The sequence below is a fragment of the Nuphar pumila genome, chromosome 3, assembly GCF_984573655.1.
Source record: "Nuphar pumila chromosome 3, dmNupPumi1.hap1.1, whole genome shotgun sequence".
Lineage (NCBI taxonomy): Eukaryota > Viridiplantae > Streptophyta > Magnoliopsida > Nymphaeales > Nymphaeaceae > Nuphar > Nuphar pumila.
Genome location: NC_143251.1, coordinates 109,359,427 through 109,381,013, shown reverse-complemented (window position 1 = coordinate 109,381,013; position 21,587 = coordinate 109,359,427). Strand labels below are relative to the sequence as shown.

At 38.9% G+C, this 21,587-nt stretch overlaps 1 protein-coding gene across 3 annotated transcripts in view; it reads right to left on the bottom strand.

Annotated features, from left to right (window-relative positions):
* Positions 1 to 152: 152 nt before the first annotated feature.
* The window catches only part of LOC149843262 (BTB/POZ domain-containing protein At5g48800-like), a 34,332-nt gene continuing 12,897 nt past the window's right edge, over positions 153 to 21,587 (bottom strand). Inside the window, exons 3-4 of one of the 3 annotated variants that reach the window (XM_090001759.1) lie at positions 1,598 to 2,753; positions 153 to 715 (exon numbers count right to left, since the gene is read on the bottom strand). In XM_090001759.1, coding sequence (XP_089857885.1) covers positions 230 to 715; positions 1,598 to 2,753 — 1,642 coding nt within the window. In that variant the 3' untranslated portion in view covers positions 153 to 229. Of the gene's footprint in view, positions 716 to 1,597; positions 2,774 to 21,587 lie in introns of all 3 variants that reach the window. The other 2 variants (XM_090001757.1, XM_090001758.1) reach the window with 2 other exon arrangements.

Below are 21,587 nucleotides of genomic sequence, written 5' to 3'. Positions count from 1 at the left end.
AGAGCAAAACAAAGAGTCGGCATATTGCTGGAAAAAGATTTTCATGTATATATACAAGAATAACAGACATTAGATGAGAAGCCAGACGAAGTCCATAAAACTCCTGTAAAAGCTGAAAAAGACTGGTACACTTGGTGTTTCAACCACAGGTAAGAAAGAAAAACAAAACTTACTAGAATTAAGAGGATCAGTTTCTTCGTATTCTACAAGAGTGCATAAGTTCAGTTTGTTATGAGTGCTTCAAAGGTGATGTTGATCTAGTCGAGCTACTGTTTCCAAATGCGCTTAATTTGCCAAACTTCCATGATAAAGAGCTCAAAAACTTGTGAGGGCTTGATCTCTCAAGATCTTGTCTCATGCAAGCATGTTCCCTTTCTAAGTCATTTAATCTCATTCTCATGCGTGCAAGCTCTAGTTTTAGCTCCTGGTTTTCTCTTCTTAATGATGCATAGTTATCACGAGGAGACATTGCAGCACTAAGGGCACTGCCACTAATTCGTTGAGACTGATACAACATGCTCTGGTCTTCATCTGGCTGAGCAGCATATAAGGCATTGCGGAGTCTCAACTGCTCAAAGTAAAGGACTTGAACAACTGATTGCACAGGAAGGCGCTCATTCTGTGCTGCATGTGCACCTGCTTCAGGTGATAACTTCTTGAAATCAATCAGTTTACAGAGATTTTTCATCTCCAAGTCAGACAATGCTGGGTGAGCCTGCAGCAGGAAACATGAGTTTGCTACTGTATAGATAATACTGCAGATTGAAAACTATGTCACATAAGTGCAGGCGCGGGTATGGGTGTGATACGGAAGTTTAAAAAATCTTGGGTACGGGGGCGTGTATATATATATATATATATGTGTGTGTGTGTGTGTGTGTGTGTGTGTGTGTGTGTGTGTGTGTGTGTGTGTGTGTGTGTGTGTGTGTGTGCGTATTTATGTATATAATATAGATAAAAAAACTGGACTTGGTTAAGGATGACGGAGTCCAGTTTCGGACAGAAATGTATCCGTGTAGTTGGCCGTACCTGACACTGTAGAAGCCATGTCCAAGTCCCGTGCTTGCACCGACGTGGGTGCGACATGGGTGTGTTTCCTTTTTAGGAGTGTCCGTGTTACATAGATTGAAAACCAACTTAGGAAGAAAGATCACCTTACAAACTAGTGGGATGATAAAAAACTGTAAGGTAAACATGCATATTTGCCACAGCCATTTAAAAGTATAATAGAAGCCTTTCATAGTTGGAAGTGGGAATGTGGACTAGTATATTTTTGCATGGCAAGATAGTAAGGCGTAACCAATATGCGTGCATGAATAAAACAGAAGAAACATGGCCATTGTTGTGTTTCTGACCATTTATAAGACAGGAAACATGACCATTGTTGTTTCTGCAGAGCACTTATGTTACAACACAAATGGTATTTTTTACATGTTCATGTTTCTTAAATATGGCTTCATAGACAAGTACCATGCTTAATATATATCACTAGACATAGCTAAGATGGAAAATTTATAAACCTAAACTGCTATTATACGACAGTTTTTAATTCAATTCATGAAGAAAAGGGAAAGGGTAACAAACAGATTTTACTTACTTTAAGGTAGATATCAATGGCTCGATACAGTCCATCATCTACTAAACGTGTATGTGATGGTAAGGCCTCTGCAATTGCCATAAATTTGAGAAGCTTGAGGTTTGCATCTGGAGCAATCTCTGCAAGGTAACTGTCCACTAGCTTTGATACTTTGAAAACTGCAGTTTGAGAGGGAGAATGTGGCCCATCAGATCCACAAAAAGAGCCATCATCCAAATCATTATCACTGTTATCTTGCTGCAAAAAATTCACCACAATCCTATGCACAGTGTCAACATCAAACAGTGTATCTCCAGCATGCCTAAACAATGGGATAAGGAGATCATCTAGAGTGACCATATCCAGTTGTGATGCAATCCTCCTCTCAAGGTCGAGCCTGCAAGCTATTGAGCATTCTAACATGACTGCAGTTCGCAGAAGCCCAAAAAGAAAGCTTATTGGAACAGCTTGTTTCTCCACAGGTAGCAGACTTGTGATTGTCTCCACTAATATTATCTGTTCACATTCAATTGAACCCATAAAATCAATCTTTGGTTGTCTGCATACATTCCAAAAGTTGGTCTTTTTAGTCAACACTTTCTGAGCATAGTTCACAAGAGATGCACCAATACTGTCAGCATGAAGACCTCGATACCGCATTGCCGATATAACTTTCTGATACATGTCAAGACATAGTACAGAAAGATCTTCAATCCACCAATCTCCGGAACCATTTTTAGCCTGTTTATTAGTATGCAGCCGCCCGGAGCTGCTATACTCTAATCTGGAGAAGCTAGAAGCTATCTCTTCTGTGCATGCTATGGATGCGATAGCATCGGTGCATTTGCTGACAATTCTCAACTCCTCAGCTAGTGGAAGCAGGTTCTCACATTGTCGTAAAACTTCAACAGACTTCTCGAGGCTTTTGCAAACCACTCCATCCAAGTAAGCTTCTGCACGAGATGCAAGATTTTCCTTAGCGTACTCTTCAGTCATTTCAAGGTACTCGGACACACAACATAACTGTGCTACATTGGATGGTGTGATCTCAAAGTTAATGCTGTAGCAAAATTTTGCTGCCAACTCAAAAGACTCAGTTCCTCCTGGTAAATTAAGCAACTCCAGCCTCGAAATATCAGAATCCTTGAGCTCTGAAGCTAACTTTCGGAATCTGCCACTTCGAGAGACAAGAGGGAACTCCAATTTCCAAAGAAGAAGCATCAGATAACAGTAAAATTCAACAGAAACCAAAAGGGAAACAAAACAAAAGAAGGAAATAAAGAAGAAAAATGGATTGGTGGATGTAACAGATTATGAGTGCATAATGATATTGGATATGGTGAAAAGTAGGATCCAGCAGTAATAGTGTCAATGGATATCTGCAGATGTGATAGTAAGTGCATAATGTTGAGGAAATGCCATATTTCCTTTGTGTGTAATACCCTCCAATGTATCTATTTGTACATACATTCCAGATTAGGAGTATTTTTGTAAACTAGCTTATACCCACTACTCCACTAGCTTTTGTCTTGTAGTGGGCTTTATGGGAGTCGACCCCCTTTTTTATTTGTTGTAACTCTATTTGCTCCCAATGAAGTTTTACATTTTCACTCTTTTCTCTTCCTTCTCTTTGTGGTTGCCCTAGTTCCATGCTTTCATAACATGGTATCAGAGCTTGGTTGAAGGAGAGAAGAGGCAGTGTCTCGTGCAGAAGAGGTAGCTTTGTTCTGGTTTCGAGATTTCCACCATTGCTGATGTCATCAAGGAGAGGAACGAGTGTACAGTCAGTTGCCTTGTTCCTTGTTCTGATTTAAGGGTCTATTAGGGTTTGATTTTAGAAGTTTATGGAATCAAACCGTACCTAATTTGGTAGAATATTGGATTTTATATGAATTTTCTCATAATTTTTTTGTCAATAGAGGTAATCTGTCCAGATTTCAGAAATCTGAGATTTCTGATCATATTTTTGGCTGTTTGGGGCACTGATTGTTTGTGCTTGCATCATTTTTGAGTTGGAAGGCTAATACAATCGTTAGTTTGGGAAAATCTTTGGTTTCTTGGTGTTTCTATTGAAGTTTGTGGGTGTGACCAGAAGGCAATAATGGTTTGTTTGGACAGTTCACACATGACTATTGGGTATTGGTATAGCTGAAGTTCTACGTGCAGAACTGGTTTGGGGAAATGAATGCATGATTTCTAGATGTGTTTGTGTGAAGGCTCGTGCATGAAGATTGTTTGAAGCTTCTAGTGTTCATAGCCTGTTTGTGATTTTGCACTATACTCTAGTGGAGTGCTTTTGTTTTGTTTTGCACTTTTTATTTTGGAATTTTGTAACTGCTGGTTTCTTGTGCAGCAAGTTATAATTTATAGTTTGGGGGTTGGGTGAAAAAGGAGAAAGGAAACTTTATCCGATGAAAACAATTATTCCTTTTGGTCTGATTTTATGGTAGCTATCATTGATGGCAAAGGATTAAGAGGCTTTCTTGATGAGACTTCAGTGAAGCCCAAACTTGGAGATGTAAATTATAAGAAGGCGGTCAAAGAATGGAAGATGAACAATGTGAAGGTCAATGCATGGATTCTTGGCTCTATAGAACCAAGAATTGCCATGAATATCACTAAGTTTGATGAAGCTAAGGATGTTTGGAGCTATCTTAAGCAAGTGTACATGCAGGAGAACTGAGCAAGGCAGTACTAGTTAATGCAGGAATTGAGAGCATTAAGACAGTGATGCAGCGCGGGGATCAACTTCAAACGTACTCGATTTCAGAAGATGATGGCACAACTCCCACAGTCGTGCGAAGTGCAAAAAACCAAAAGAATAATCACCATAAAACGACGGTGCTTGCTTTATTTCCGTAACACTTTAAGCAACAATAGAATGACACCAATGAAAGGGAAATAATAATAAAAGGAGACTAGAATCCAAAGGAAAAACTGCAGAAAAAATATCAGAGGTGGTTGCTGAAACTTCCATCACGTCTACCCACGCAACCCTAGAATAGGGTATTTAAAGAATGCAAGTGGACCCGGGTCTCGAGTCCGGTCCTGGACTCGAGACATCTTTATTCTGCTGATGGATCTGGGACATCCTGGGCCTTCCCTCGTCTGGAGTAGGTACGCATGGTCACGTCCCTGCATCGAGGCACCTTGCCCGCGATCGGATCCAACTCCTGGGTCCGATCGTCCATCCCCTTTGGATCAGGTTCCTTGGTCATGCCTGGGTCACGCGGTACAGGCCCAATTCGATCCTGCTCTGCGTCATTCTCCCCTGGTTGGGAAAAAGTCGGCTCTGACGACTTGTTGTCTCCACAGTAAGCATATAGATCAAACACATTAAAGATAGGCGAAATGTGTCAATCTTCGGGCAGTTCAAGGAGGTAGGCATTTGGACCCAATCGCTGAAGGATCTTGAAAGGACCATATTTCCTAGGACTCAATTTACCATAACTACCCACTAGGAAACACTCTGGACGCAGGTAAGCCCAAACTAATTGACCAACTTGAATCTGGACATCTTGACGACCCTGATCCACGAAAGCTTTGTAAGCTTCATAACTCTCAACAAGTTTGGCTCGAACCTGCCTATGTATATCACACATGTACTCAACTGCATCAAACGTGTCCGGAGTTAAGTCTGAAAGACTCGACACAGGTGCTAGATCTACTACATGCGTTGGTGACCGCCCATACACCACTTGAAAATGAGACTTGGTCGTGGACTGGTTGATGGAACTATTGTAGGCGAACTCGGCTTGCGGCAAGACTAGATCCCAAGTTTTTACATTTTCACCAACTAGACTCCTTAGTAGGTTCCTTAAGGTACGATTCACAACTTCGGTTTGGCCATCGGTTTGTGGGTGGTATGCACTGCTAAACTGGAGTTTTGTTTTTAATAAGGCCCATAATGATTTCCAAAAATGGCTCATGAAGCGAGTGTCACGATCTGAAGTGATCGTGTGAGGCAATCCATGAAAGCGGGCCACATCCTTGAAGTAGTACGAGGCTACTAACGAGGCGTCGGTGGTTCGCTTACACGGGACAAAGATAGCCATTTTGAAAAATCGGTCAACCACAACTAAGATGGAATCAAAACGACGTGAGGTTCTGGGAAGGCCCACAATAAAGTCCATGGAAATGTGTTCCCAAGGCCGCTCAGGGATGGACAAAGGAGTATACAAACCACTATTCTGACGTCGACCCTTAGACACTTGACATACTCGACAACTCTGGACAAACTTGACAACATTTTTGCGCATTTTGGGCCAAAAGTAGCGTTCATCTAACAGAGCGAACGTCTTATCATGTCCAAAATGCACAGCTAGTCCCCCTTCATGTAACTCGGAAATCAATTGTAGCCTAATAGAGAATGCTGGCACACATAACTTATTACCTCGAAAGAGGTAACCGTTATGTATAACGAACCGTGGGTCTGTTGTGCTGGTAGAGGAGAGGCACCCTTCCCAGACCTGCTGAAAATTAAGGTCTGTTGGGTACAACTATTAAGACTGACTGGATCGTTGTATCTCTGTACCTGGGTTTGGGTCTGGACCCGAAATCCATGTATTTATCCTATTGTTTGTATTGGGTCTGGATCTAATGTAACATAATATAATATCCAGACCCAATCTAATTTCAATATAAATATAACATATAGGGCACGATCCGGTTGTTGAGGATCGTACCACTTGTTGTTGCAGTCTCCCTCTCTCTCACAGGCGTCTTCTCCCTCCTTAGCACCAACCTAACGACGGTGGGCACATTCTTACATGGTATCAGAGCGGGATCGCATCTAACTTCAGTTCAAGGACGTGAATCCGATTCCAGAAAGTAACTCGAGAGATTCATCTTCTGTTCCAGGTTAGTAAAACCCCAAATTTTTTCTTTCATCGATTCTTTATTCAATCTTTGGGTTTTCAGATCTGTTTTCGTTCCAGATCTGATTTTGCCCCAGATCTGATTTCGTTCCAAATCTGATTTCGTTCCAAATCTGAGTTCATCTCTTCCTATTGCAAAAAAAAATCTTTTTTAGCGATTCTTATATCTGATTTTTCAGATTTGCTTCTCTTCTTATCGATTCTTTATTTCCATTCAATATTTGGGTTTTTAGACCTGATTTCGTTCCAGATCTAAGTTTGTCTCTTCCTATTGCAAAAAAAAAAAAAAAATTACCCACCATCATCGTTGATTCCGAATCTGATTGGTGCATTAGATATATTCGTGACTTGCCCCATCTACCTCGCATTAACATCAATTCTGACTCTTTACGTCAGAACTCTCATCTTACAAAATTTATTGGGTTTCAAACTTGTATACCCATTTTCGTCAGACCTGACATTACATTTTTGGAGTCTGCGATAGATCTGTGGAGATTCTAACCAGTACCAATCGAGCAGTCCACTAAAGGTATTTGAGAAGCAGTGACCCGTATCTAAAAAAAAAAAGGTCGTGAACACCAATTGTTTCTCTAACTTGTGGGACTGTCTTGTTGATATATTTCCTGTTCTCTTCTTCAATTCCATTTATTCTTATTCCTTTCATGGATTCTCCTTCTCTTCCATCTAGCTTCTTTGGTCAACTTATTTCCGAGAAACTCACCCACTCGAATTACTTAACTTGGAAGAGGCAAATATTGCCTTTTATTAGGAGTTTGGATCTCTGGATATCTTAATGGATCTGTCCCTACACCACCAGAGTTTGTTTTGCAATAGGAAAGAGATGATAAAGGGGAGGTTTCCAACAAATTGGTTCGTAATCCAGAATTCACAGCATGGAGGAGAAAGGACCAGGCGATTGTGGCATATATTACTTTTACTCTTTCCCAAGAGGTATTAGTGGGCATTCCCGACGAATGCTCCGCTATGGAGCTATGGCAGAGGTTGGTGCAATCCTATTCACATATTTTAGAGGCCAGAATCCTACATTTGAAGAAAGAATTTCAGCTCTTAAAGAAGGAAAACTTGTCAGTCACAGAGTACATGAATAAAGTCAAGACCATCACTGATCAACTCGCCATGGTGGGCTGTGAAATTCCTGACAAAGAAAAAGTTCAACAAACACTAAATGGTCTTGGATCTGATTATCACATGTTGGTTACATCCCTCTTATGCCTTCCTTCTTTACCAAGTTTTGAGGATCTTAGCGCGAAGCTATTACAGTATGAAGTTACTATTCGAGGAGAAGATATGCACTCCAGCCACCATGATGTATTGGTTACAGGGATGATGTCAGGACGAGGACATGGAGGCTTTCGAGGTGGACATGGATAGGGAAGGAATAGTCAAGGAGGACAAGGATTGTTGCCCATGCCCAACGTGTCACCTAATTCTTTTCCAGGGAATCAGAGCTCTAGAAACATACCAACATGTTTTCAATGCAACAAAAGGGGGGACATCAAAGCTAATTGTTGGTTCAATCCACAGAACAAGGGAAAATTCAATAGTGCAAGATCCTCTCACAGAGGAAGAATAGGAGAAGACTTGAAGGATAATGTGAAGAATCTTCTGATATTTGCTCTTTCAAATTTAAGCTTCAAGCAGAATGAGCAAGGAACCTGGTACATTGATTCTGGGGCTGCAGCATATGTGACAGGTGATGTCGGTAAGATTTTAAAACTTGTTCCTTATCGTGGAAAATTTTATATTAAAACTGGAGATGGAACTTTTCACTCTATATCTCATACTGGAAATGTTAACCTTTCCCTCCCTAATTCTTCTCTAAATTTGTCCAATATCTATCATTCTCCAAGTATTGTCAAGAATATTGTCTCTGTCTCTAAACTTGTTGATGATACTAATTCTTCCGTTAAATTCACTCCTGTATGTGTCAAGGATCTTCTCACGAAGAAGACGCTCGTTGAAGGAGAACGACAAGGAAACATGTATATCCTCAAGTAACTTTCTTCTTCTTCTGTTCATGGTGCTTCATCAAATTCATCTGTCATTCAGCCAGTCCAGCCAGTGTCGTCCAAAGATTGTTTTAGTTTATCTCAGTGTAATAAGCCGAAGATTTGGCATCATTGTTTAGGTCATTGTAATGGTTCCTTCATTAAGAAACTTGTGTCGAGTGGACTTGTTCTAGAGTCTAGTCTGAGTGTTGAGTCTGATACTTCACTTTGTTCCAGTTGTCAAATATGCAAGAGTCATGTTCTTCCTTTTAATTCAATAAATCAAAGAGCTTCAGTACCTTTTGAAATTGTGTATTCTGATGTTTGGGGTCCTGCCCCACAATCTTCTTTATTCGGAAGTCGCTATTATGTAACCTTTATTGATAGCTACTCCAGATATACTTGGATTTATTTTATGAAACATAAATCTGAAGTGTTCAATCTCTTTCATTCATTTTTCGCTTCAGTCTGTAATCAATTCTCGTCTAAAATTCAACATTTTCAATGTGATGGAGGAGGTGAGTATCTATCAAAGGAATTTACTGAATTTCTTCAAGATAATGGAATAAGTCGTCGTATATCTTGTCCACATACACCACAACAAAATGGTGTGGCAGAAAGAAAACATCGGCACATTGTAGAAAGTGCCTTGAGTATATTGCATGACACTCACATTCCCGTGAGTTTGTGGACTGAGGCCTTCCACTCAACTGTGTATATCATAAATCGTCTACCCATGACATTGCTAAAGAACCAATCCCTTTATTTTGCTTTTTTCGAGATTCAACCCGATTATAATGAATTGTGAGTGTTTGGCTGTATATGTTACGTTCATATTGATAGCTCTCAACGAAATAAGTTTTAGGACAAGGCATGTGTGTGCAAGTTTGTGGGATATGTTGACCAATACAAAGGGTATCGATGCTATGATCCCATCACTCATCGCATCAGAGCCTCACAAAATGTTGTGTTTGATGAAACCATTGTTCAACACTCAGGAAGTGTAGATGGACACAACGAGGCCATTGAGTGGTATCAACCATGGCTTGCCACTGAGTTGCTTAACCAGATAGAGACATATGATGCTTCCTCGTGTCACACGTCACCTGTTGAACTGAGTGAGACCGGCATTGAACCTCAGATGGAAGAATTGAGAAATGTGCAGGTTCCTAGCATATCCACTTCAGATGCCGTAAAATTTCAAGGAATCGTCTATGTACGACGAAACAAGAATAATGATCAGCCAATTGATGTGCAGCCTAGACGAATTGGAAGAATTCGCCATCCTATTGAGAGATGGGTCAGTTATAACAACTTCTCTACAAATCTGTAATTATTTGTTTCTCAGATTGAAAAGCAAGATGAACTCGTCAGCCTCTCGGATGCATACATGTCAACCAAGTGGATTGAGGCCATAAACGAGGAGATGAAAGCCTTGCATGAATGTGGAACTTGGGAAATTGTCCCTAGACCCTCATACAAAAATGTTGTAGGTTCTAAGTGGGTCTATAAGATAAAGTACAAACTTGATGGATCCATTGAACGCTACAAGGCGAGACTTGTAGCCAAAGGCTTTACTCAAGAATACGGGCAAGACTATGATGAGACCTTTAGCCCTGTGGTTAAGATGGGAACAATTCTATTAATTTTATCTTTGTCGGTTCAGTATGGTTGGACTCTCAGTCAGCTCGATGTCAAAAATGCATTTTTGCATGGTAGTCTGAAAGAAGAAGTGTATATGGAGCAGCCCCCTGGTTATGCAGAATGCAGCCCCAACACTCATGTTTGTAAATTACGAAGAGCCATCTATGGGCTAAAGCATGCCTCTCGTTCTTGGTTCGATAGCTTCTCTGTCGAAGTTCAACGACATGGATTCATTCAATCTTACCTCATCATTCCTTATTTATTTTTCGAGATTGTCAGGTCAGTACTTTACTTCTCATATATGTAGATGATATTATTATCACCGGGAATTCTGATGAACATATAGAAGCTACAAAGGCTCTCTTGAGTCAAAAGTTTAAGATGAAAGATTTAGGAGTTCTGCGTTATTTCTTGGGTGTTGAAGTAGACCGGCGGAATAAATATCTTTCGCTAACTCAACACAAATATACATTGGATTTACTGGATAAGGCATGTATGAAGGATTGTAAACCTCTGTCCACTCCTAGTGTATTAAATCATAAGCTCAGTGCTCTAGATGGGGAGGCATATGGAGATCCCAGACAATATCGCAGCCTCGTGGGTATGCTTCAATATCTCACTTTCACTAGACCAGATATTGTGTATGCAGTGAATCAAGTCTCGCAATTCATGCATGATCCACGCACAGAACATATGAATGTTGTCAAGAGAATTCTTCGGTACTTAAAGGGAACACTTGGGGATGGCTTAGTTTATCATCAATCTAAGACTAAAGGAGAGCAACATAGACTTATTGATTGGGCTGGAGATCTAGATGACAGAAGGTCAGTGTTCAGCTATTGTGTTTTTATTAATGGAAACTTAATAGCATGGAGTAGCAAAAAACAGCGTGCAGTTGCACGATCCAGTACAAAGGCTGAGTATAGGTCTATGACAGCAGCTACAGCAGAGGTTACATGGCTGAGACATCTTTTGGTAGAATTAGGAGAAACCATTCTACCCACTACTCTTTTGTGTGATAATCAGAGTGCCATCTAGATTTCCTTCAATCCCATTCATCACAACCGTACAAAGCATATAAAGATTGATCAACATTTTATTCGGCAAAAAGTAGAAGACAGGGAAGTTGAACCTGCTTATATTCGGATGGCTGATCAGGTGGCGGATTTGTTCACTAAAGGTCTTACCAGCATACAATTTTGGTTCTTGAAGAGCAAGTTGTCTATGGTGCATGACCATGCACAACTTGAGGGAGGATATTAAGACTGACTGGATCATTGTATCTTTGTACCCATTATGGGTTTGGGTCTAGACCCGAAATCCATGTATTTATCCAACTGTTTGTATTGGGTCTGGATCTAATGTAACATAATGTAATATCCAGACCCAATCTAATTTCAATATAAATATAACATATAGGGCACGATCTGGTTGTTGAGGATCGTACCACTTGTTGTTGCAGCCTCCCTCTCTCTCACAGGCGTCTTCTCCCTCCTTAGCACCAACCTAACGATGGTGGGCACATTCTTACAACAACTCCTTGCATTGCTCAAACCCAATGACCTGCATGGACATAGTCATTAAAATACTATTTTTTCTGCTAAGTGCGTCAGCTACCTTGTTCAGAGTACCTGATTGATGGCGAATCGTAAAAGTGTATTCTTGCAAGAAACTGACCCACTTGTCATGTCTAGAACTCAACTTCTTTTGGCTATTTAAATACATCAACGCCTCATGATCCGTGTACAAGACGAACTCTTTATAAATGAGATAATGCCTCCAGTAACGAAGGGCTTGCACAACAGCATAGAACTCGACATCATAAGTGGAGTATTGGCACCTCGCCTGAGTCAGCTTTTCACTAAAGAAAGCAATGGGCTTGCGGTTCTGACTCAAGACGGCATCAATTCCCACTTTAGAGGCATCGTGGTCCTACAGACCAGGCCTGGCCTGCGACACAACCATCGTGGCTCAAGGCCAGGGCTGTAGCACACCCGAGATGTGGGGGGGTCTTGCCGTGATCCCCTGGTTCGGCTGGAAGGTACCGGCTGTGTGATTCACAACCGCTACTGATTCTGGATGGAGAGAGGGTATCGGATGCGAAATGGTGGCGCGGATACAATGAGGGTGTGTCGGCTGGATTGATTCTGCGAGTATTACATTCACACGATCGGCTGCACCGTCATCCAGCTCCGCTCCCATTCTTTGCATTGACGTCATGCGTTGCTCCACCGTCAACTCAAGGGCGACAATCCGACCTTCGATCCCGCCCATACATTTTGACATGTCGGCTACGTCTTTGCTTACGCGTAGCAGATTTTCTTGGATCTTGGTCATCATGTCAATCATCCACATCATCGGATTCTCATTGTCGGTGTCCTCCCACTCGTAGGATCGTTCCTCGCTTCTTGCGTCATGCCGTTGACCAAAGAGGAGGAATGGTGCTTTGATACCACTTGATGCAATGCGGGGATCGGCTTCAAACGTACTCAATTTCAGAAGATGATGGCACAACTCCCACAGTCACAATTGTGACCATTGGGGGCCCCCAACGACTCCTTTGGGAGCCCCAAGGTGGTTCCTTTAGCTCTTGTATAAATAGGGGTGTTTCCCCATTGTATTCCTAAGCTTGAGAGTCTCAAGCATTGCCCTCTTTCTATAGATACATGCCTTTGTGCATGTTTGTTTATTTTTACTCCTTTGTGCGTATTTATTCAAGTGTTGTGCCTTTGTGCACATCTTTTTCAAAGTATTTGTGCTTGTATGCATATTGTCTCTTTGTAGACATTTTTACATGGTATCAGAGCAAGGTTGAAGACTGAAGATCGTGTGATTCTTCGCTTTGTTGGTGCCTCGAAAAGCATGCCTTTGAATTTTTGAAGATTGAAGTGGTGGATTCTCTTCCTTCAATATTTTAGAAGGGCTTTGCGACAAGGCTTAAAAATCTTATTGTGGTACATATTTTTTCTTAATCTTTCCTCTCTAATGGGTGAAAAAGAGTCTCATTTCGCTCTCGGTTTTAAACTAAATGACTCCAACTATCACGTTTGGGCCAGGAACATGGAGGCTCATATTAAAGGGAAAGGTCTTTGAGGTTATATGCAAGGCACAATCCCGGAACCAGAACAAAAAATCACCGTGATAAACGAAGGTGAAATCAAGATCGTTGATGGGGACGAAAAAACCAAAGCCCTTGAGGATTATTCTAAGAAACACAATGAATGGGAAATGAAGAATTTCAAGATTTTTTCTTGGATTTTTTCATCAGTTGAAACTAAGATTAATGCCAACATTATTAAATTTAAGAAAGCTTTGAAAGCTTGGCATTATCTTGAGAAAATGTATACGTCAAGAGATTTATCCCATAAATACTACCTTCAAAAGAAGGCGCTTACTCTTTGTCAAGGTGACATGACCATTAGAGAATATTTCGCCGATCTTTTTTCCATTTGGGATGAGCTTGCTATGCTCGAACCAAAATGGAGTGGAGAGGCAATTGAACTTCGTCACAAACAACTAGACGAAGATCGATTCTTCATTTTTTTAAATAGGCTAAGACCCGAATTTGAGCAAATAAGGTCTTCTCTTTTGTCATCTTTCACTCCTCTTTCTCTTGAGGATGTTCTCACCAAATTAAGTGGTGAAGAAACCCGTATGGGTATAAGTAAGCAAGGGCCAAATGTGCTTGTGGTTCCCTCCAACTCCAAAGACAATGATGCAGTCAATGCGGTATCTAGGCCCGGAAATAATGTAAGAACCTATCGTCCTCCTCACTTTAAAACTCAAAATCAAGGAGGAAATAGTGGACAAGGAGGAAGGAAGGATTATAGCAAGATTGTTTGCCATTTTTGTAAAGAACCGGGACATATCAAACTCATATGTCCCAAATGGAAGAAATTACTAGCCATGGCTATCACTGCTCAACTGCAAAAGGAGGAGACGTCTTCAAGTGGATCTCCTTCACTAAACCAAATAGTGGAAGCTCTCCAATCTCTCCTCAAGGGAGCAACCTCCAGAGCCACCGTATCTACCTTCTCCCCTCCAAGTAAAATTTCTTGGCTTTTGGATTCGGGTGCATCTTTTCATATGTCCCCAAACATGTATTCTCTTTCCGATTATTCGAAAAATATTTCCCCATCTTTCGTTTCTACTGCGGATGAAACTTCTCTCGAAATAAAAAGTATTGGTAATTTTGAAACTCAAGATTTTTCCATTCCCAAAATTAGATTTATACCAAAATTAAACTTGAACCTTCTCACCGTTTCTCAACCCTCGGACCATGTATATGATATTAAATTTTCCTCTGATAAATGTTTAATACAGGATTACCGGTCTGGGAAATTGATTGGGGAAGGCTCTAGAAAAGGAGACTTATATTATATGGACTCTCTTCAAGTTCCTAAAAATTCTTTTTGTAATGTTGCCCGACATAAGGATATAAATGTTTGGTACAAAAGACTTGGTCATCCTAACATCACCAAGTTATCTTATTTGTATTTTGCTAAAAATCTTTGTAAAAATACTTTCTCCTGTAATGATTGTATTCTTGGAAAAATGAGAAGTATGCATTTTGAACAAAGATCCATGGTTACTTCTAAACCTTTCGAAATTATTCATTCAGATGTTTGGGGACCGGCACCAGTTGTTTCAAAAGGAGGGTTCTCCTATTATGTACTTTTTGTAGATGATTTTTCTAAGTACTCTTGGATATATTTCCTTAGACATAAACATGAAGTTTTTTCATGTTTTAAATTGTTTCATGTGATGGTTAAGAATCAATTTAATTGTAACCTAAAGATATTTAAAAGTGACTCCGGAGGAGAATATCTCTCCAACGAATTCAAGATGTACCTTGAGGATAATGGTATTGTTCATCAAAGGTCATGTCCTAAAACTCCTCAACAAAATGGATTAGCCGAAAGAAAACATAGGCATATCATTAAAACCACCCGAACTCTCCTCATATTTCAAAATATTCCAAAAAACTTTTGGGCCAAGGCGGCCCTTGCTTCTGTTTACCTTATCAATCATTTACCATCTAGGAGCTTGGGTAAAATCTCTCCTTTTGAAGTGTTAAATAAAAGGGATCCTGATTATAGCAGATTAAGGGTCTTTGGTTGTAAGTGTTTTGTTCTTATAGATAAAAATGATAAACTTTCTCCTAAAGCTATTACTTGTGTTTTTCTTGGATATTCGGAGACTCAAAAAGGGTTTCGATGTTACGATTCTAGGAATGATAAATTATATGTTTCAAGAAATGTATCATTTTTGGAAAATAAAAATGGCTTTGAAAAAAATACTTATCACCTATGTCACATGGGTGCGAGTGCGAGTGCGGGAGCGGGGATTTGGCACTTCCAAAAAACCCGAGTGCAGGGGTGCAGCAGGGGCAAAAATGTATATATATATATATATATATATATATATATATATATATATATATATATATATATATATATATATATCATGTATAGTGTATATGTATGAATGTATGGTAGCTGTTAAGGTCCATGACATTTATGCATGTTAGCACGTTCACCACAATTTTATGCCCCTAACAAATTAAAAAATTGATATGGTGATTAGGTGTATTAATTGTCACAATTATGGACATTTTAGTAATTTTTATTAGGAAAACATATCAATAATTGTGCATTTTGAATGCACAGCTAATAAGTGTGTAACTTATTTTTACACAAAATTGCAAAAATAGCTACTGGTGTCCATTAATGCATGGAACCGCCAAGTCATTTTTAAACTTCAAGGGTGTATTTTATGGTCATGTGTTAACACCTGCAGATGGCTATGTAAGTCAACACACTTATTAACTTCCTAGATTGATCCCTCTTCATGAGAAGCCTTTTGTTTTATGTTTGCAGAGGCATTGATTTTTTTTAGATGTATATCTGAATGTGTGTGCCCAACTTGCTTTTTACCATTTTTTTATCTTATATGGTTGTCCCCAAAGATGAAAGTGATGAGTTGTGGAGCCTGATTCATTGTTTTTGCCCTTGCAGGAAGGGGGGTCCGCAGCCCATTTCATAGGGCAATTTTTTTTTTTAAATCCAAAAAAAATGGACCAAAATGACCCTGGGTGCAGTCAACGCACCCAGGGTCGGGTTGACCACACCTGCGTCGAGTCGCGTTGACACGGGTGCGGCACCCTGCTAGCCAAAACCCTGTTACATAGCTTCTCACCATGAAAATGTGGACTATTCTTTCTTATTTGACCTATTGTCTAGTAATGATGATTTATCTAGTGATGACAAAATATCATCAAATCATGATAGTGATATAGATATTAATGAACCTAACTCACCCAATGTTCAAGGAGATGAAACCTTAAATGACCCAATAACCTACTCTTGTAGAAATCAAGATACTATCAGAAGTGCTATTGAGCAGTATGGTGAGCCTGTTCCCATCCCACTTATGATCACAGACGATCTGAAAGAAATAGGAGACCTCCATCTCGATTTGTCTCATTTAATTCTTTTTCACCTAAATATAGGGCTTCTCTTAGTGCCATCCATTCTTATTTTGAACCTAGAAACTTCGAAGAAGCCAAAAAATGTGCAGAATGGCAAGAAACTATGAAAAATGAATTCAAAGCTCTTAGGAAAGCTGAGATATGGGAATTTCAAACTCTACCTATTGGAAAGAAAACTATAGGTTGTCATTGGGTATTTAAAGTTAAGACTAAGAGCGATGGATCTTTGGAGAGGTATAAAGCTCGCTTAGTCGTGAAAGGGTATGGGCAAAAATATGGTATTGACTATGAAGAGACATTTGCTCCCGTAGCCCGAATGGTTACAGTCAGATGTCTTATCACTATTGCATCTATTAAAAAATGAAACATTTTTCAAATAGATGTAAAAAATGTTTTTCTAAATGGTGATCTTAATAAAGAAGTGTATATGGATGCCCCACCAGGTATAAAAATTCCTAAAGATAAAGTTCTTCACCTTCGAAAAGCTCTCTATGGGTTGAAACAGGCTCCCAAAGCCTGATATGACAGATTTAACAATGTAATGTTAGAAAATGGATTTTCTTCTTGTTATACTGATACTGCATTATTCATTAGAAAATATGATGCAGGGATTGTGATATTATTACTTTATGTTGATGATATGTTAATCACAGGTGATGATGTCGAAGGAATTAAGGGTATTAAATCCGTTTCGACTTCAAAATTTGAAATGTCAGACTTAGGTTTTCTGACATATTTTCTTAGAATTGAGGTTGCTTATTTTCAATGTGGTTATTTTCTATCTTAGACTAAACTTGCTTGTAAGATTATTGATAGGTCAAGAATATCCGATGACAAAATTTGCGAAACCCCTTAAATAGTGGGCTAAAAAATAAAAATTGATTATGGGATTCCCCTGACCGATCCTACTCCTTACAGGCAACTGGTAGGCTCGTTGATGTATCTCAGCATCACTCGACCTGATTTGATTCATACAATCCACATTGTCAGTCAGTTTCAGCATGCTCCCACAACAGTTCACATGAGTGTTGTTCTTCGTATCATCAGATATCTAAAGGGAACTATAAATAAAAGAGTATTTTTGTCTTCCTCTTTTGAATTAAAGTTAATTGCTTATACTGACTCAGATTGGGGAGGTGACCCTAATAATCGCCACTCCACCACTAGTTTTGTGTTTTCTTAGGTGAGTCATTGATTTCTTGGAAATGTAAAAAGCAACAGAAGGTCTCTCTGTCCTCTACCGAAGCAGAATATAGAGTCATGGCATCTACCACCATGGAAATTGTATGGATTGGACGTCTTCTAGAAGATATGGGAGTTTACATTGGAGAACCAACAAAGTTATGGTGCGATAACAAAAGTGCAATTTATATTGCCAAGAATCACACTTTTCATGAAAGAACAAAACATATAGAGATAGATTGCCATTATGTCAGGGAGGAATACTTGAAGAGGGTCATTGATCTCCTGTATGTGACGTCTGAATACCAATTGGCGGACTTTTTCACTAAAGCACTTTGTTCGCCCAGATTTCACTTCCTTCTTGGCAAACTTGTGGTCATTACACCATAAGTTTGAGGGGGGGTGTTAAAATGTAAACCCAAAGATCCCATTGTATATATATATATATATATATATATATATATATACTTTTATCATAATACCCAAAAAGGGTATTTTTGTAATTTCCAGTTTTACGCATATTCCACTTGGAATATGCTTGTATTTTCATTTTTTATTTTTTCCTTTTCTTTTTCTATTTCATTTTTTTAATTTTTTTATGCCTGTCATCACCTTGGGGGCCTCCCAATAGAATCGTTTGGGGCCCCCAACAGTCACAATTGTGACCATTAGGGGCTCCCAACGACTCCTTTGGGAGCCCCAAGGTGGTTCCTTTAGCTCTTGTATAAATAGGGGTATTTCCCCATTGTATTCCTAAGCTTGAGAGTCTCAAGCATTGCCCTCTTTCAATAGATACATGCCTTTGTGCATGTTTGCTTATTTTTACACCTTTGTGCATATTTATTCAAGTGTTGTGCCTTTATGCACATCTTTTTCAAAGCATTTGTGCTTATATGCGTATTGTCTCTTTGTAGACATTTTTACACCTCTTCCATAAGTTAGCCTTGTAGCAAGCACATTTTGAGTCCCTGACTGCACATAAGTCTTCTCAGAAAATCCCTTTAAGGTCATCTCATACAGCAACAACTTTGCACGTAGATCTTCGAATTTTGAAAGCTCTTAGAGACACAACAAGGATGTTGCTAGAACATGATAATCTGGCCCCAATCCGCTTAAAGTCTATTGCACTTTATCTTTATCACTAACTGCACATCCCCAGCTGATCCGTGATGCTTTTTATTTTATTCAAGTACTCCATGATAGACATCAAATTTTTCTTTAACAGCTGAAATTCTTGCTTGAGGAATACAACTCTTGCCTAAGAGATCTGTGAATATGTCTGAACTAGCTTCTCCCACAACTCCTTGGCTAAACAATCATCAGGAATAGCCACAAGTACTTCTTGTGAGAGCATAGAGGTGATATATGCTACCAATGCTTGGTCAATTTTTATCCAAGCAACATAATCTGGATTTCTAACAAGCACAGTAGAGGACCCCCTTTTATCATCCTTCTTTTCATGTGAAATGAACTCTGGAGGGGCCGGAATTAATCCATCTAGATGTCTAGAGAGATCTTGGGCCCTTATAAAAGGAACAAATTGTCTTTTCCAAGTCAAAAAATTGGAATTATTTAACTTTTCAGAGACCAGTTGACTAAGGAAGTTAGAAGAAAGACTTGTCTGCAAAAGAGATGGATCCATTTGAAAGAACGCAAAGGAAAAGAATGACATTGAATAAAAAGAACAAAGAAAAGGGAATTCTGGACCAGACTTAATTCACCGAGGGAATCAACCACACTAATATTCTGCCCTTTTTTTTTGCAGTAAGAATCACGACAAATATGTTATATCCAGACGTGATCAGAGAGCACGAGAGGTTTGATCTTATCGAAACAGAAACAGTCCCTAATATTGATAAATCCCTCGTTGAACAGAGAAAATAATATTAGGTCAAGAAGACAAAGACGTCAAGGGACTGGATTAAAAAGCTTAGATTGCAAAGACATCAAAGGACTTTGCAGTTTGAAACAACAAAGATATTGAATATAGAGAAGAAAGATTTTAGATAAATATCAGATTAACGTTATTTCAAGACAAAAGGAGGTTTCACATTGATGGCAAGAAATCAGAGTAAGAAATGATAATTCAAGACAAAGGAGTTTCAGATTGACAGCAAGAAAAGACGATTATGAAGAAAACAATTTTAAACAGTTTCTTTAGAGAAGAAGAGGACTAGATCTGAAAGAAACAAGAGAAAGTAGAGAGAGAGAATCAAGGATCGAAAAACAATCTTGACTTGGAATCTCAGATCACCTCCTTGGACATAATTTTTGGAGAAGCAATCTCAGGCCCAACTTTAACACTGCTCTGATACCATATTAAAATCTGCCATCCAGATTCACTTGCGCAAGGAAGAAGAACAATAGAGAGAGAAGGGGCTTCAGAAAGTCATGTTCAGAACAGTCTTAACGTGACAGATTGTATTATGAAATATATATTAAGAGGTTACAATAATTAGGGTACAAAAATACTCTCTTATAAAAAACAGAATTACAACATAACAACAAATAATGCGTCAAACGACATTCGGTCCTGCGTTCAGACCCGACTTAGATCCAAACCCACATACCATATGACTTCTTTTCATATATATATATATATATATATATATATATATATATATATATATATATATATATATATATCCTAAAGTTTAAATTAAATCATTCATTTTTAAAGGTCTTTAAATGGGTTATGGGTCTGGGCTAGACCCATGACCCAAATCCATTTGGATTTCAGCCCATCCATGGGTACTAGTCAATATGGATCCTGGACTAAATCCAGGTCCATATTGATGTCAACCCAAATGTAAATGGAGTGGGTCGAACCTGATCTAAATCTAAAATGACCCAAATAGAGGTCGGTTAAATTTGAAAAATGCATTTTCTAAACTAACCTATATCCGAATTTGATAAAACAGATCTTCTATGAGATCTACGTTCCATAACAAATTTAACTACGGTCCTAGATGATCATATCAACAACTGATAGAAGAAGAATCATAATTATAGTACCTATTTTCTTGACAAAGAGAACAATGTCAGTATAACAAGAGATAAATCCTAAATTAATCAAAACATTACTAAATTTATCATACCAAGCCTTAAGAGTTTGTTTAAGACCATAAAAGCCTTTTTAAGTTTTAAAATTTTTTCATTTAAATTAAAACCTGGAGGGAGTTCCATATAAACTTCCTCACCAAGTTCTCTGTTTAAAAAGATATTTTTAATATCTAGTTGGAAAATAAACTATTTTTTAATAGAGACAATGGCAATGAAAGTTCGAACACTAGTCATTCTTGCGACGGGAGCAAAGGTTTTCTCATAATTTATTCCATATTCTTTGGCATACCCTTTGACGACTAACCTTGCTTTATATCTTTCTAATGATCCGTCACTTTTCGTTTTGATTTTAAACACCCATCTACATCCTATAAGTTTCTTGCCTAAAGGAGGATCAACTATTTTCCATGTATTGACTTTTCTAAGAGCATTAAGTTCTATTTTCATTGCTTCGTTTCAGTGAGGGTATTGTTTGACATCATTATAATGAGATGGTTCATAATAAGAATGGAGAGTTATTAAACATCTTCTAAAGCTTGGAGAAAATGAGTCATATGATACAAATCGACATGGAGCATTAGAGATTGGATTTGATCTCCTAAGTTGAAATTCTTCTAAATGTATGTTTTGAGATACCTTGTCAAGGGCACATGGGTGATTACCTTTCCCCCATCTAGTATACCCATGCATATCATTTAATACATTTTCATTCAAACTTTCATGTTGACAAGTAACTTCATCAACAA